Source organism: Alternaria burnsii (assembly GCF_013036055.1).
Source record: "Alternaria burnsii strain CBS107.38 chromosome Unknown 693, whole genome shotgun sequence".
In the NCBI taxonomy this organism is placed as follows: Eukaryota; Fungi; Ascomycota; class Dothideomycetes; order Pleosporales; family Pleosporaceae; genus Alternaria; species Alternaria burnsii.
The window spans coordinates 1,011,246-1,025,485 of NW_024066117.1; the positions used below are offsets into that span (position 1 = coordinate 1,011,246).

General features: G+C 52.4%; 7 protein-coding genes across 7 annotated transcripts; 3 read left to right on the forward strand and 4 right to left on the reverse strand.

Moving 5' to 3' along the window:
* Positions 1–343: 343 nt before the first annotated feature.
* GT037_007986 (uncharacterized protein) lies at positions 344–940 on the reverse strand (the record flags this gene model as incomplete). Its single annotated transcript, XM_038933033.1, has 2 exons — positions 344–739; positions 803–940. 2 exons carry the CDS (start codon positions 938–940, stop codon positions 344–346), a joined length of 534 nt encoding a protein of 177 aa, XP_038784534.1.
* Positions 941–1,158: 218 nt separating this feature from the next.
* Positions 1,159–2,671, forward strand: GT037_007987 (uncharacterized protein; the record flags this gene model as incomplete). The annotated part of the gene is made up of 3 exons (XM_038933034.1): positions 1,159–1,402; positions 1,453–1,677; positions 1,728–2,671. The coding sequence occupies 3 exons, from the start codon at positions 1,159–1,161 to the stop codon at positions 2,669–2,671; spliced, it is 1,413 nt and encodes a 470-aa protein (XP_038784535.1).
* Positions 2,672–3,075: 404 nt separating this feature from the next.
* On the forward strand, positions 3,076–4,156 carry GT037_007988 (l-lactate dehydrogenase-like protein; the record flags this gene model as incomplete). Its single annotated transcript, XM_038933035.1, has 2 exons — positions 3,076–3,630; positions 3,719–4,156. The coding sequence occupies 2 exons, from the start codon at positions 3,076–3,078 to the stop codon at positions 4,154–4,156; spliced, it is 993 nt and encodes a 330-aa protein (XP_038784536.1).
* Positions 4,157–4,302: 146 nt separating this feature from the next.
* Positions 4,303–5,800, reverse strand: GT037_007989 (uncharacterized protein; the record flags this gene model as incomplete). The annotated part of the gene is made up of 3 exons (XM_038933036.1): positions 4,303–4,456; positions 4,517–5,375; positions 5,434–5,800. The coding sequence occupies 3 exons, from the start codon at positions 5,798–5,800 to the stop codon at positions 4,303–4,305; spliced, it is 1,380 nt and encodes a 459-aa protein (XP_038784537.1).
* A 638-nt stretch (positions 5,801–6,438) lies between these two features.
* Positions 6,439–7,133, reverse strand: GT037_007990 (shr3 amino acid permease chaperone; the record flags this gene model as incomplete). Its single annotated transcript, XM_038933037.1, has 2 exons — positions 6,439–7,001; positions 7,085–7,133. The coding sequence occupies 2 exons, from the start codon at positions 7,131–7,133 to the stop codon at positions 6,439–6,441; spliced, it is 612 nt and encodes a 203-aa protein (XP_038784538.1).
* Positions 7,134–7,673: 540 nt separating this feature from the next.
* GT037_007991 (DNA replication licensing factor MCM7) lies at positions 7,674–10,222 on the reverse strand (the record flags this gene model as incomplete). The annotated part of the gene is made up of 3 exons (XM_038933038.1): positions 7,674–7,763; positions 7,820–10,122; positions 10,174–10,222. The coding sequence occupies 3 exons, from the start codon at positions 10,220–10,222 to the stop codon at positions 7,674–7,676; spliced, it is 2,442 nt and encodes an 813-aa protein (XP_038784539.1).
* A 293-nt stretch (positions 10,223–10,515) lies between these two features.
* GT037_007992 (aaa-domain-containing protein) lies at positions 10,516–14,190 on the forward strand (the record flags this gene model as incomplete). Its single annotated transcript, XM_038933039.1, has 1 exon — positions 10,516–14,190. The coding sequence occupies one exon, from the start codon at positions 10,516–10,518 to the stop codon at positions 14,188–14,190; it is 3,675 nt and encodes a 1,224-aa protein (XP_038784540.1).
* Between the last annotated feature and the right edge of the window lie 50 nt (positions 14,191–14,240).

Sequence of the window (14,240 nt, forward strand, 5' to 3'; positions counted from 1 at the left end):
ATGCCTTTGATAAATTTCTGATAAGCTTCCGATTGTGGTAGACATCTTCTGACCCTGTGCATTGGTATATTGTGGTTCTCCGTAAACGTCCGTCGTCTCACTGCAGTCTCCTAAGCCGGTAGACATCGGTCTCGCTAGAAGAGTCCTTGATACTGGATCGAAGCTTTTAATATCTGCACAAGGTACAAACCTTCAGCTACGCATATCTGAGAAGACTGAGAATGGTATCTTTCCAGTCTTTCTTTTATAACATATCGGCAGAGAGCCACTCTTTGCGTGCAAATCGGGCGTCGGCGGTTCGTTTTTGGTGTGTCTGAGGGGTAACCACATACCTATAGCCACCCTATAGCGTATTGATCTCAGCTTCCCGAGCCTCCTTCTCAGCCAGTTTGGTGGCCTTCGCTGACCGCTCTTCCCTCAACGCGGTAAACACCCAGAACCATGCCGAAATCTCCATAAATCCCCATGTGAAGATAAGGCTGTTGTTCAGACTGGCACCGGTGCTCATCCTGAAGTCGACACCCCTAGGAGCGAACATGCCTCCTTCCTTGAACATGTACGAGTATGCAGTGATACCAAAGAGAAAGAAGAGACGCATAGGTGCTTGTAGGCCCCAGAAATGGTCGAAAACGTCTTCGTGAAGAGAGAGGGCGGTTAGGTCGGAGAGGCCGATGAAGGCGAAGAGGACGGCTATGAAGGCCGTTGCTGCGGAGGTTTTGTTGAAGTCGCGGGGTGTCGGCTGACAGGTGTTAGCAATTTCAGGGAAAATATGAGTGTGCGGAGAGGGAACAAGAGTACGCACAAGTTGCATTGATTCTCCTAGCAGGAGAACGACCCCTTGGTTTGATATCAGGGCGGGATTCTTGAGCAGGACGACTGCGAGTGTGAGGTGGAACAGTGCGATACTGCGTATCATGGTGTTTGCTGATATTATCGCCATGTCTGTGGATTGTGAGGTGAGGTATAATTCGAGAAACTGGCGATGTGCTTTGAGACGGTTGTGGCTCTGACGATGTTTTCAGCGTTCGCGTCGCGTGGTGTTTCCGGACCAAACCCCTAACTCCGTCCGCGTCTCGTGCCAAGACCTACATGTACCTCAATGATACGGCGTCCCTTGCACCATGTTTCTTTTTCCATCTCTGACCTCGAGTATCGATTATGGAGAAGACAGGAGACCTCCCCGTCAGCGAGAAGCACGCGCATACACCGCGTCGTCGTTCTTCGAGACGGCGCATGTGCGGCGCTGATGACGCTATCTTCTTCGTAGTCCTCTTCCTTATCGCGTCGACCATATGGTTCTCGGAAGTCCGGACGTTGTTTTCAGGCCAAAAGCACACATGTGGAAAGCTATTGACAGTTGAAGAAAGAGCTGTAAAGATTCTGCAGGAAAACCCACTTATTGGTCAGCTGTATGAATGTGACATCAAGGGCCGAATGCTGACTACCTAAGAGATGGCCATAATGACCTTTTGATCTTCATTCGAGGCACATACAAGAACCACATCTACAACGAGTCCGGCAGCGACTTTGCAGACAAGTTTGAGAATGGCGGACTCGCGCAACACGTCGACATCCCTCGCCTTCAAAAGGGCCTACAAGGCGGAGCATTCTGGAGCGCATTTTGGCTCTGCCCACTGGGTGATGAAACGAACTTTGCGGATGACAGATACTATGACAGTAAGCTGGTACGAAACAACGTTCGGCGAGTATGCTGCTAATCTATGTAGTCGTCAAGGCAACGCTGGGTCAACTGGATCTGTTTAACCGCCTAGGCCAAAATTACCCAAAGTACTTCACTCCATCTAGGAACAGCGCAGAGGCCAGCAAAGCTTTCGAAAGCGGCAATTTCATTGCCCCAGCAGCTATTGAAGGCCTGCACCAGATCGGCAACTCAGTCTCTACATTACGACTCTACTATCAGCTTGGAGTCAGATATGCGACTTTGACATGGAACTGCCACAACAAATATGCCGATGCAGCAATTGAGACTGGCTCCGACTTCAGCGCGCGTATCGCGAAACCGTACTGGAAGGGTCTTAGCCCAGCTGGTCGCGACCTCGTAAAAGAGATGAATCGCCTGGGAATGTTGGTGGATCTTGCGCACGTGAGTCAAGATACTATGCGCGATGTCCTTGTAGGCCGAGGCGACGGGAACTGGACTGGTAGCATCGCACCCCCAATCTTCAGTCACAGCTCTGCACACGCAATCTGTCCACATCCTCGAAATGTCCCGGATGACATACTTCAGCTCGTGAAGCAGCGCAATTCTGTTGTCATGGTCAATTTCAACCCAGACTTCGTGTCCTGTAAAGCTTCTGGGACACCGAACTCATTCCCAGAGTTTGTTCCAGAGAATAATACCTTGGCGCATGTGGTACGCCACATTAGGCACATTGGAGAATTGATTGGCTATGATCACGTTGGCATCGGCACAGATTACGACGGCATTGAAAAGACGCCGGAGGGATTAGAAGATGTATCCAAGTTCCCCGATCTCATCGCCGAACTGTTGAGACAAGGCATCAGCGATGAGGATGCTGCAAAGATTGCAGGAGGCAACCTGCTTCGGGTCTGGGGTGAGGCTGATAAAGTGGCAAAGGAATTGCAGAAGACGACGCTGCCGTTGGAGGACGATGTGCAGAATCAGTGGGCATATCAGCAGATGATTTGAGGACTCGATTTATCTAGTGCATGATCCGAGTTAAAGCCATGATATATCACGTATCCACATAAACACGACAATAAGAGTTTTCGTAACATCGCGGTTGGGTTGGTGTTGTAAGCACGTATTCGCATGGTGAGGCGAATTGTGAGTGGCTGAGCTCCACCATACATCACACCACTTCTCTGCAGCCCAGGCCTTGGCGACGAACCACAACTTGCGACTACGGGCTCACGTACAAATAGGTACATTCAACACCGGATGATCAGATTGCGTTCCCATTTCCTTCTTATAGTCGAACGTCTACGACCCTCGCACTTTTACGTTTCTCACTACGTAACCTCTCGCAATACCAATCCACGTACTCGTCTAACCCTGCTCACTTCTATAGCAAAAACAGAGTAGCAGCAAACATGGCATCCCCCAAGCTAAAAACCACAATCGCAATCCTCGGTTGCGGAGATGTCGGCTCCACCCTAGCCTACACCCTCATCCTCCAACCCATCTGCTCAGAAGTAATCCTCGTGGATCTCAAAGCCTCCCTGCTAGAAGCTCAAGTCCGCGACTTGAGCGACGCAACCTACCGTGGCGGCAGCGGCGTGAAAGTTCGAGCAGGCACTCACAAAGACGCTGGCCAAGCCGATATCGTCGTCATAACCGCAGGCGCGAAACAAAAGACGGGAGAATCACGTTTATCACTGCTTTCCAGAAACCTACATATCCTGGAAAGTATCTTTGGGGCCATGGCGCCGATCAGCCCGCATACAATCTTGCTACTGGTGGCGAATCCAGTGGATATCTTGACATATTTTGCAAGGAGATTGTCTGGGTTACCCGAGAACCAGGTGTTGGGGACGGGGACGAGTTTGGATTCTGCGAGGTTAAGGGGTGTGTTGGCGGAGAAGGCGGAGGTAGCACCCAACAGCATTGACGCCTATGTGCTTGGGGAGCATGGAGACAGCCAGTTTGTAAGTGTTCCTTATTCCTCTTTGCAGCGAAACAAGGACTCAATCGAGGAAGGCATCCAGGTTATGTGTGTGCTAATGCAAGGGACAGATCGCCTGGTCAAGTGCTACAATTGGTACAACACCTCTCGCGCTTGCTCTCCCGCCAAGCACACTGAGTTCGGAGTTCAAAAGTCAAATCTCGTCTCATACCCGAGGAGCAGCTGGTGCCATTATTGCGGCCAAAGGTTGTACTTCATATGGCATCGGAAACATTGCGGCTAGTATCTGCAAGTATATCCTGTTCGACTCACGCTCTGTTCGACCATTGTCCTTCTACCAACCTGAGTTGGGCTGCTGTTTGTCGATGCCGGCAGTGGTAGGTCGGAAGGGTATTATCAAGGCGATGCCGATTCAGCTTGATGAGGAGGAGAGAGCGCAGTTGGACGCCTGTGCCAAGGGACTCAGGGGCGTGATAGAGGGGGCAGAAAAGGAGTTGAGCGCTGATCGTGAGTTGGAGAAGGCGTTAGCAAGTGACAAAGGAGCTTGAGAGACAGCTTGTTTAACAGAGCTGCTGTATAGTGTATGAGAGATATGTACTACTTATAACATAGCTACTGGTTAGGTCTCTTGAGAAGATGTAATACACCATGGCCCTGACGACTTATATACACAAAAGTCACCCTTCGACCTCCATTACTCCACTGCCAACTTGATCTTCACAATCAATCCAAAAATACCTCCGACCTCGTATGATGCACGGGCCGCTACTTTCCTGCTGTACATATCGACGTACGCTGTTCTAGTCCTCTTGACTGGATCGCGTACTGATAGAATGGTGACATTGCGGCTAGTAAAACAAGCATTAGTGTAGTGTTCGTTGGACATGCAGATAGGGTTAATTACTTACATCTCCGTCACATATCTAGCGAAGAAGGTACGGATGGCTTTATCGTCTACATCAGCAGCCAAATTGGAGACAATCAGACGGTTTTTGAGGCGCTTGTTCTCCTCAATTGCATGGTATCTCTTCTCCTCCTCCAGGACATACTTTATAGTCGCTTCAAGCTTTTCGTTTTCCCTGTCGAGCATCTTCTCTTTTTCTCTCTGAGTCTCCTGTTCATCTATGTCGTCACTGAAGGGTTGCGTGCACCCGACCTGGACATCCTTGCACTCAGCGTCCCCAGGCTCCAATACCAAGGCAGCAACAGGCGGTGTGTCGTCTGGCTGAAGCTTTTCAATCATCTGCTCTTGAGGATTTGATCTCATGCTATTGACCGGTGTGTCCCTAGTGGTACGCTGGAAATCTCGACAGGTTGTATCGCAGGCTGGCGAAAACACAGCCACTAGTTCTTCACGGAGAGCCTTGAGGTCGTTGTCCTTATATCCGGTGTTGCTTGCATTAGAGAATTGTTCGTCGAGCTCATCAAACGTGAATTCGATGCTTCCGATAGCCTCGTCCTCATTACTGTCGATGCCCAGACGCTTAGCCAAGATTGATAAGGCGTCTGCCTCATCTATGCTCGGGCTTGTAGGTATTTCTTTCGCGTCCTTGACGTGCTCAACGGCGGCACTCTTCATCAACGACGAGACACATTTCATGTCTACCCAGATGTTCTCTTGCCCATAGCTGTCGTCAAGCTCCTCATTCGCATCATGACTGGAATGTTCCGGGCTCGACGATTCCAGCTCAGCGAGCATCATCTTTGGATTGTCGGCATACTTCGGTGCGTCACAGCCACGGAGACTGGTCTGTGTCTCCGACACATCTACTTGCGAGTCAATGAAACTGGACTGGATGTCATGACAGGATACGTATATGCTCACCCAAGTGTTCCTCGTTAGTGCCAACCGTCATCAACTTGATTCCGATAGTATCTTTATTGCTTTGTTTGACTTGTTCAAGATCGATACGGTTATCACTGGAAGCGTTGACTTGTGATAGCTCTGGTTCAGTGGCGACAAGAGGCTTGCTCACAGGCCTGAATGATGTTGAGATTGGCACTGGTCTCGACAGCCTTTGCTGCAGGTCTTGATTACGTCGCCGGCTTGCTTTGAGAAGAACATCCGTGATGCTGGCGAATTGTTTACTGAGTAGACCATTGGCTGAGATCGCAGCCCTTTGGTCTCGGTGTATCATTCCGTTTGCTTTCTGTTTGCGTTCGTAAGCGGTGGATGCCTCACGCTGCGGCATTGTTGATTATTGCGACTGCTTTCCCTTGTATGACGTGTCGAGGTTGAGCCGAAGCGATCGTCTCCGGCTCGGCCCAGGCTCACTCGTGAACGGTGAGAAGGAATGACTCCAGCTGTATGGCAGTCGATTAGATGAGTAACGCTATCAGCCCGTTGGTATGCCCCGATCAAGCTGGCTCGTCACCGATTATCGAGGAAAGAGGTTCTGATCGATGTAGAGACACAGATGAGCTCGACTGGAGAGGTCGAGACCGGCAGGTGTGAGCTGCTGTTGCTGGTTGAGGTGTACCAAACAGGAAAGCGCTACGTGTTAACAGCAAACAGAGAGCTTTTTGGATAACAAGAAAACATCAGAATCGTACAGGTGAGAAGAGCGACCGTTCATACTAATCACTAAGAAATCAAGAGCCACAATCGAGATAAATACTGAGCACAGAGACCCATGTATGTCATAGGTACTTGTTACACGCCTCATTGTTCCTACAAAACTTGTTGGGCATACTAACAAATAAATCCCAGCTCTTAATCATCGCACAAGCTAAAGGAGGACTTAGGACTGAAAGCCTACTCGACCTGAACCCAATGCTTTGGAAAGCGCATCCGCTACCCATCAGCCCACTCCATCGGAGGAGTAGTAATCTACTGCTTCTTCTTTCCCGCACCCTTCTTCTCCTCAGCCTGACGCTCGAATTCTTCAATTTCCTTCTCTTCGGCCCTCTTGGCATACCATTGCCCAGCCTGCAGCACCAGCACACCCACCAGCACGAGCGCCAGAATCGTGTTACTAGCCGCAAAGACCCTCAACGTGTCCTCCCTGGAAATGTAATCGCCCATATCCTCGTCTGTAATCTCTCCGGGGGCCGCTTTGTTCACGTCTCCGTAGATGCCTGCCGTCACGACCCTGAAACCCTTGACGATGTTGGTGAGGTACACGGTGATACCAGCCATGTAGAGAACGAGCGACGCGCCATCGAAGAGCATGTTGGCCTGGTTTGGCTTGAAGAGCTTGATGAGAAAACCGAGGAGACCGGTGCCGATGGCTAGGTTGAGGATGCGCGACACGATGGGAGGAGAGGCATAGAGGAACTGGATGTGCGATTCAAGAATGTCGAAGTAGGTCGCTCGGTCGGCAGGCACATTCCACAAGACATTGTAGTCATAAGGTAGTTGCGCAAACATGATTCCGAGGAAAAAACATGTTGCTGCGAGCTCGTCAGCAGGTGCATTGGGGGCGCAATTGAACGTTGTGGAAGTGGGCTGAGGCAGCATGGAGGGGTCTACTTACGTCCCACAACCATGAATTGCGCAAAGTTGTTTGCGGCGCCTTGAGCCATGTTTGAGAATGCTGGAGAAGGCGAATCTGTATGAATCTGCGATTGACAAGAAGATCGCAGGCAGATGCGAACAGCTGGCGCAAGCTTATCTGTCGGTTTCTGCCGCGTCGCGAGATTCGCTGTTGGAAGTAACCTCTTTGAGAAGGTAGAACCGTGGACGAGGCTTGTAGCGAAATCTCACCACATGAGTAATCAGAGAAAACGTGAGTTGTTGTGAGAGGGGGTACAGTGAAACAGGGCTGGGGGACTTGAGCTCTCCCACTTTTCGGTAGCGACCCCGCGAGGGTTCACCACGCACCGATGATGCTTGCTTGCAGACAGCTGCCTTGGCATGTGACAGCGACCCTGGCGCACGCGACTTTCAGTAGACGACAATCAGAGAAGCATTGGTTCGTCGTTGCTTCATTGGTATTTCTATGCGAAGCTACAAACAGCTGCAAGCAAAGTAGACGCGCGCTCAACGTCGTTCGGATATCCAACGCCTTGGTACGCCGTAAACAGACACTACTACATCCAATGCCAACATTCCAATCCCATGCTCTAGAAGTCGTTATCAGCATCCATGTCCTCATCTTCCATCCCAGCCTCGATAAAGACAAGCCTTGTGCCTTCTCCAGTTGTCTGCCAGACCTATCAAGAAGCATTAGTACGTTGAACCTCCTAGAACATTGGACGGTGATACTTACGTCGAGCAACGAATATTCGTCGATAGCTTGTTCAAACTGATCGGCTGTGAAGCCCTTGGCCAAAACCCTTTCCCTGACCCTGCGAAGGTCAAGTTCACCCCTTGTGCCATCACCAACAGCAGCAGCACCGCTAGCCTCCATAGACTTGATGAGGTGGTAGATCTTACTGCTCGGCGTGTGATCGATTCCGCGGTTCTCATCGGCATACAGACTGGCCTTGCTGACTTCGGTAAGACGAAGAGCTTCGTCAACGTCTTCCGAAATGACTTGTTCGGCGAATCGTAGACGTGCCAGAGCCTGTGCAAGACGAAGTACACCAAGCAGCGTACGCGGCGAAGTGTGGGTAAAGGCCTTCTTGTTGCCGTCGTCGCGCTTCTGCTGTTGACGCATGCGGACGTAGGCGCCGACCATGTAGTCTGATACCTCCTTTGGCACGGTTGGCCGGTATGATCGTGCGCGAGCAACCCATTGTCGTACTTCGGCAGGGCTGAAGATAATGCCACCAGGGGCCTCAGGGTGGGCATTATGCATGTGCACGTGAGTGACGTGACGAGCCAGCTCTTCGTCAGAGTCTCGCGCAGGGGTATCGAGGATAAGAAACAAGACATCGAAACGAGATAGGAGCGCAGCAGGGAGGTTGATGTTCTCGATCGGCGAGAGGCGAGGATTGTAGCGGCCGTATAGGGGATTAGCAGCCGCGAGAATCGACGTGCGAGCGTTCAAAGTGGTTGTAATACCAGCCTTGCTGATAGAGATTGTTTGCTGTTCCATGACTTCGTGGATGGCTGTTCGGTCGCTGTCATCCATCTTGTCAAACTCATCAATGCAGCACATGCCGTTGTCAGCTAACACAAGGGCTCCTCCTTCAAGGACCATTTCATCTGTGACTGGGTCGCGCATGACAGCGGCGGTAAGACCAACACCACTGCTACCACGACCAGTCGTGTAGACACCACGGGGCGCTACTTTGGTAATGTACTTGAGCAATTGGGATTTGGCCACACCAGGGTCACCCATCAAGCAGACGTTGATGTCACCACGGATTCGCATACCGTCGCCAACCTCCTTTGTGACACCGCCAATGAGCTGGAGGAGAAGGGCTTTCTTGACGTCGACGTGACCGAAGATTTCAGGCGCGATAGATCGCGACAGGTACTCGTACAGCTGACCAGTCCTTTCGAGTTCGTTCATCCTTCGCAGAGTTGGCTGGGCAAGCACAATGTCGTCGTAGGCCTTCTTGTGTTGCATGACATATTGGGCTTCGAGGTATGTGTCGGTGAGGAGACCGGCTCGGATTGCCTTGAAGCCAGTGTAGGGTGTAGGGAGGAAGATGCCAGCACAGTCAATGACATCGCCGGGGTTGATCTGTCTGACGAGCGCGCCATGACAGTGGATAGTCAGCTGTCTAGGAATATGGCCAACAGGAACTTGATCGGCCATCTCTTGAATCTTGACTTCTTGGAATGGAAGGAACTTGGAGGCGCGGGTCGAGAGGAAGAGCTGGCCCTTGGTCTTGTTGCTCTTGCAATCGTCGGACGGGCACTCAACAAGAGGGGTGAATTGCTTGGTCGTCACGGGCTGGAAGACCTCGCTTCCACAGCGGTCGCAGGAGTAGGCATTGACCTGTACGGCAGGCTTGACGTCCGACACCCTGGTTGCAATACCGCGGACTGTGATGAGGTGACCCAGGTGCTCTCCGCGAACATTGCGGACCGCTAGTGCCTTTGTGCTGCGCTGGCTGCTGGAACCAGACGGTATCCTGGGCCTGAAGTTGAGGGTGTATCGCCTGGTCAATGCAGGAGGAAACATGGTTTCTGGCGCAGCCTGTGAATTGTCGTCGACTCCCTGCATCTCCTGCTGTCTTTCGTTGCGCTTGGACCGCTGCGTCATAATCACGTCCAAGACATCGTCTTTGAAGTCGAGTTCCCTAGTCGGTTGAGGCAGGCACTTGTCGACGGCTCGCGAGAAGATCTCGATGTAGTGGTGGGCATTGCGCTCGATGGACTCGACCAGCCTGTAGTTGTGCTCGTCATCTGATGTCGCCTTCTCGTATGCTTCGACGTCGTTGAGGTCGATTTGGATCTCGTCGCGCACGCGATTCGCTACGTCTTGCAGTTGGTCCATGTACTTGAGCTTCGACTTGCTGCGGGATTGCGCCCCATTTCCATTTGGCGCGGGATCGTCCGAGTCGTCCACCATGTCGTATTCCTCTTCGCCATGGCCATTGATGTTCAGGCCCTCGAGCTGGTCCGCAGCATCGGTCGAGGCGGATTTGTAGTTTTTGAGAAAGTCAACAAAGGCAGCTGTTGGCTGTTAGCTGGGGGGTTGTCGGTGTCCTGCCCGTGCCCGCTTACCCTCCTGCTCGTCATAGTTGACGGGCGCACTCGTGGTAAGGAGCGCCATTCTGTCTGGGGTTGGTGTGAGAGTACGTGTCTGGGCGTGGTGCAGTGATGCAGCGGGGAGGGATGCGCGGTAGCAAAATTGGGGCTGGTCGCGTTGCAGCTCCAGTCGCGTCTACCCGCGTTTCCAGGGCAGTCGAGCGATTGGACCGCCGCTTTCTGCCACCGCTTTGGGCCATCGGCGCCGACCAACACCCCAACCTCGGTCCGCATGCGAGCATCGGGAGCTTGAGGTATGCGCCATGCGATTGCAGCTGCAGCAGTACCAACTTCCTTCACTCCTCGATTCTCACCACCATGCCGCCCAAGAAGCCTGCCGGCAACGTTGTCCAGGCTGAGGTTGCCCTGCAACAGTCGCTCAAGAACTGCCTTGTCAACCTCCCGTCCTCGCTCGTCTCCGTACTCGTGAATGCGAACACGGTCGCCCAGAATGTTGTCGTCGAGCTCACATACCGCCAACCTCCACCACCGGGTGCCTCGGACAATAGGAATGCCGCGCCCAAGTCGGTTTTCGTGGGATGGACGGGCATGCAGAGCAAGCGCAGGATTGCGCCTGTAGTCGGGCGAGACGGCCTGAGAGGCAGTCCAGCAGTCAGCCAACAAGACCTGCCAGCTGTCGAGGTGGATGCCACCTTCGCCAGATTGATCGGCCTGCAAGAGGGGCAGAAGGTAGGAATAATACTGCACGTGGATCCTCCACAGGCGCATACCATCAACATCGAGCCCTTGACCCCCGTGGACTGGGAGATGATCGAGCTGCATGCCCAATTCTTGGAATTGAACTTCCTCTCTCAGATACGCGCACTCCCGAATCCCCAGGCCGGAGCGCCCCATCCTCTTACGCTGCATCTGTCCCCTACGACGACCGCAAACATCACCGTCACTTCTATCGCTCCCGCACCCGCCAACACATCCCTTTTCGTCAAGATCTCGCCTGACGCCGAGGTCATCGTCGCGCCCAAGACAAGACAAAAGGAGAGGAGCTCAACCCGTGAAAGCAGGAGCGTGGGCGCTGCCTCGAGAAAGAGCGGAAAGAGCACTGCAAGTACAGTCCGCCGGCGCAGTGGCCGCGAGGACGCTGCAAGCAAGGGAGTCATCTTCTTGCGCGGACTCGATCGCAATGTGGCACAAGAGTGGTTCGATGAAGACGAAGACATAGACGCTGGGGGGCTGAGAGTGTGGGTGGACAAGGATGTACTACTCACCAAGGCTCTCAGAGGCGCCAACTGGGTCTCTGTATCAATCATCAAGCCCGCAGGACTACAAGAGCCAGTCGACATGTCCAAGGAGCAGGAGCAGGAGAAGCCTGCGACACGCGTCGTTGCTAAGATCATGGCATGGGAAGACGCGCCAGACAGTCGGCATGTAGCCCTTTCAACCGACCTCTGCAGGGTCCTGGGTTTCGAGAACTTCGTCGGCGGTCTCGTCCGACTCGAAGGCGCTCCAGCTCAAACTCCCAAACCGCCAGCGATCAAGCCATCCAAGGAGTCTAGAGAACCCATTGTCAAGTCCATCAAGATCATACCCTTCTCCACTGTTGCATCACAAGTCAATGCCTCGTTAAAGTTTGGTGGCGAGTCCAAGCAAGATCAAGAGAAAGCGATAGAGAAGATCAAAACAATATACGGGAAGAAGAATGGACTCCTTGACGGGCCAGTCACAGATGGTATGATACTGCCTGCGCCCAAGGACTCCGAGCTCAGCTGGCAAGGAGGCATTGTAAGGTTTGAACCACTAGCACCGACAACTGGAGTCTCATGGGTGCTTTTCCCTGAGAGGAAACCACCGCTTGAGATTGGCCAGGAAGTGTCAATGCCAACAAGCTGGGCTAAAGGCTGGCAGCAAGGTGATCCGCTTCCGCAGACGCCCGCAAATCTGGTTGGCATAGATCCTCTTATCCAGCAACTTCGATCACATCTGACGCACAATTCTTCCGTTCTACTCACTGGTGGTTTGGGAGCAGGAAAGTCGGAATGTGCGCAGCTGCTTGCCCACCAACTTCGGACTGAATATCTTTTCAACACCATATATTTCCCCTGTCGCAAACTTGTAACGGATGAGACGCGAGTTGCAACTATCAAAGAGACTTTGAACAGACTGTTTGCTTCAGCATCATGGGGCGCACGAGGGGGTGGAAATGCTGTGGTCATTCTGGATGACCTGGATAAGCTATGTCCTGTAGAGACTGAGCTTCAAGTTGGCAACGACAACGGACGAAGTCGACATGTCAGCGAGTGTCTGATCAATATCGTCAGACAGTACTGTTCCATGGACTCTGGTGTAGTGCTGCTAGCAACTGCGCAAGGTAAAGAGTCCCTGAACAATGTCATCGTTGGTGGACATATCGTCCGCGAGATTGTCAGTCTCAAAGCGCCCAATAAAGACGGTAGAAGGAAGGTTCTTGAGATGCTCGCCTTCAAGGATGCTAAAGTGGAGCAACCCCAGGAACCAAATGGCCATGCTTTTCCGCCATCACCATCAGACAGCCGACCCAGTACCGCTCACCGCCGTCAGCCTAGCATTGACAGCATACCACAGCAAACCTCTGACGATTACGCTTTCACCATCGATCCCACGATCGACTTTCTCGACCTCGCCGGCCAGACAGACGGATACATGCCCGGCGATCTTGTGTTACTCACATCGCGTGCCCGCAACGAAGCGTTGATTCGTTCAGTCACATCTACGTCCCCTACTGTGTCCCTCACACGAGAGGATTACAGTCAAGCTATTACCGGCTTCACCCCCGCCTCCTTGCGAAACGTCACATTACAATCTTCGACCACAAAATGGGATTCCATCGGTGGTCTGCACACAACGAGACAGGTTCTCATGGAAACCCTTCAATATCCTACAACCTACGCGCCCATTTTCGCAAAATGCCCACTACGTCTTCGATCAGGTTTACTCCTATATGGCTACCCCGGATGTGGCAAGACTCTCCTCGCATCTGCAGTAGCAGGTGAGTGTGGTCTAAACTTCATCTCGGTCAAAGGGCCAGAAATTCTCAACAAGTACATTGGTGCTTCCGAGAAGTCTGTACGCGATCTCTTTGAACGTGCAGAAGCAGCGCGACCCTGTGTTCTCTTCTTTGATGAGTTCGACAGTATCGCACCGAAGCGTGGACACGACTCAACAGGTGTAACGGACCGTGTTGTGAACCAGCTTCTCACCCAAATGGACGGAGCGGAAGGACTTTCGGGTGTCTACGTCTTGGCTGCTACGTCGCGTCCTGACTTGATTGATCCCGCGCTCCTTCGCCCGGGTCGTCTCGATAAATCCCTCTTGTGCGACATGCCGGACGTAGAAGAACGGATCGACATCCTGCGTGCAGTAACACGTAAACTGCACCTCGCGCCCAGTCTTCTAGGCGACGGCCACGAAGGCGAGAATCTGCGCGAAATAGCAATGAGAACAGAAGGCTACTCCGGTGCCGATCTCCAGGCGGTTGTATACAACGCGCAACTGGAAGCCATTCACGATGTACTCGGCGACGTAGATCCCTCGAAAATCGACCACAACAAGAAAGAAGGGAGCAGCGGTACGGCAAATGGCAAAGGTATTCCTGACTTTTCTTACTTCCGCTATGGCGACGATCCTGCGTCTTCCAACTCCAACTCCGCCTTGGCTACATCTGCTCAGCTCACCGAACGTGCTATGATTGCTCAGAAGATATCTGCGCTACAGGCTCTGCGCAAGAAACAGAAACAACTTCAGCGTTCCGATGGTTCATCACAGAAGGAAGATGAAGATAGAGCGACTAAAGAAGACGAGGAGGGGGGTGAGAGAAAGGATCCAGAGATCCAGTGGAAACATATAGAGTCTTCCCTCTCTAGTGGACGGAGCAGTATCTCGGCGCAAGAGCGGATGCGTCTTGAGAGGATATATAGGGAGTTTGTTGATGGGAGGGACGGTGATTTGCCGAATGGACAGGGAGGGAATGAGATTGGGGGGAGGAGCAGTCTCATGTAATATATGTGTGTAAACATTTTATTCAAGGTATCGACAAATGTGTCATAATG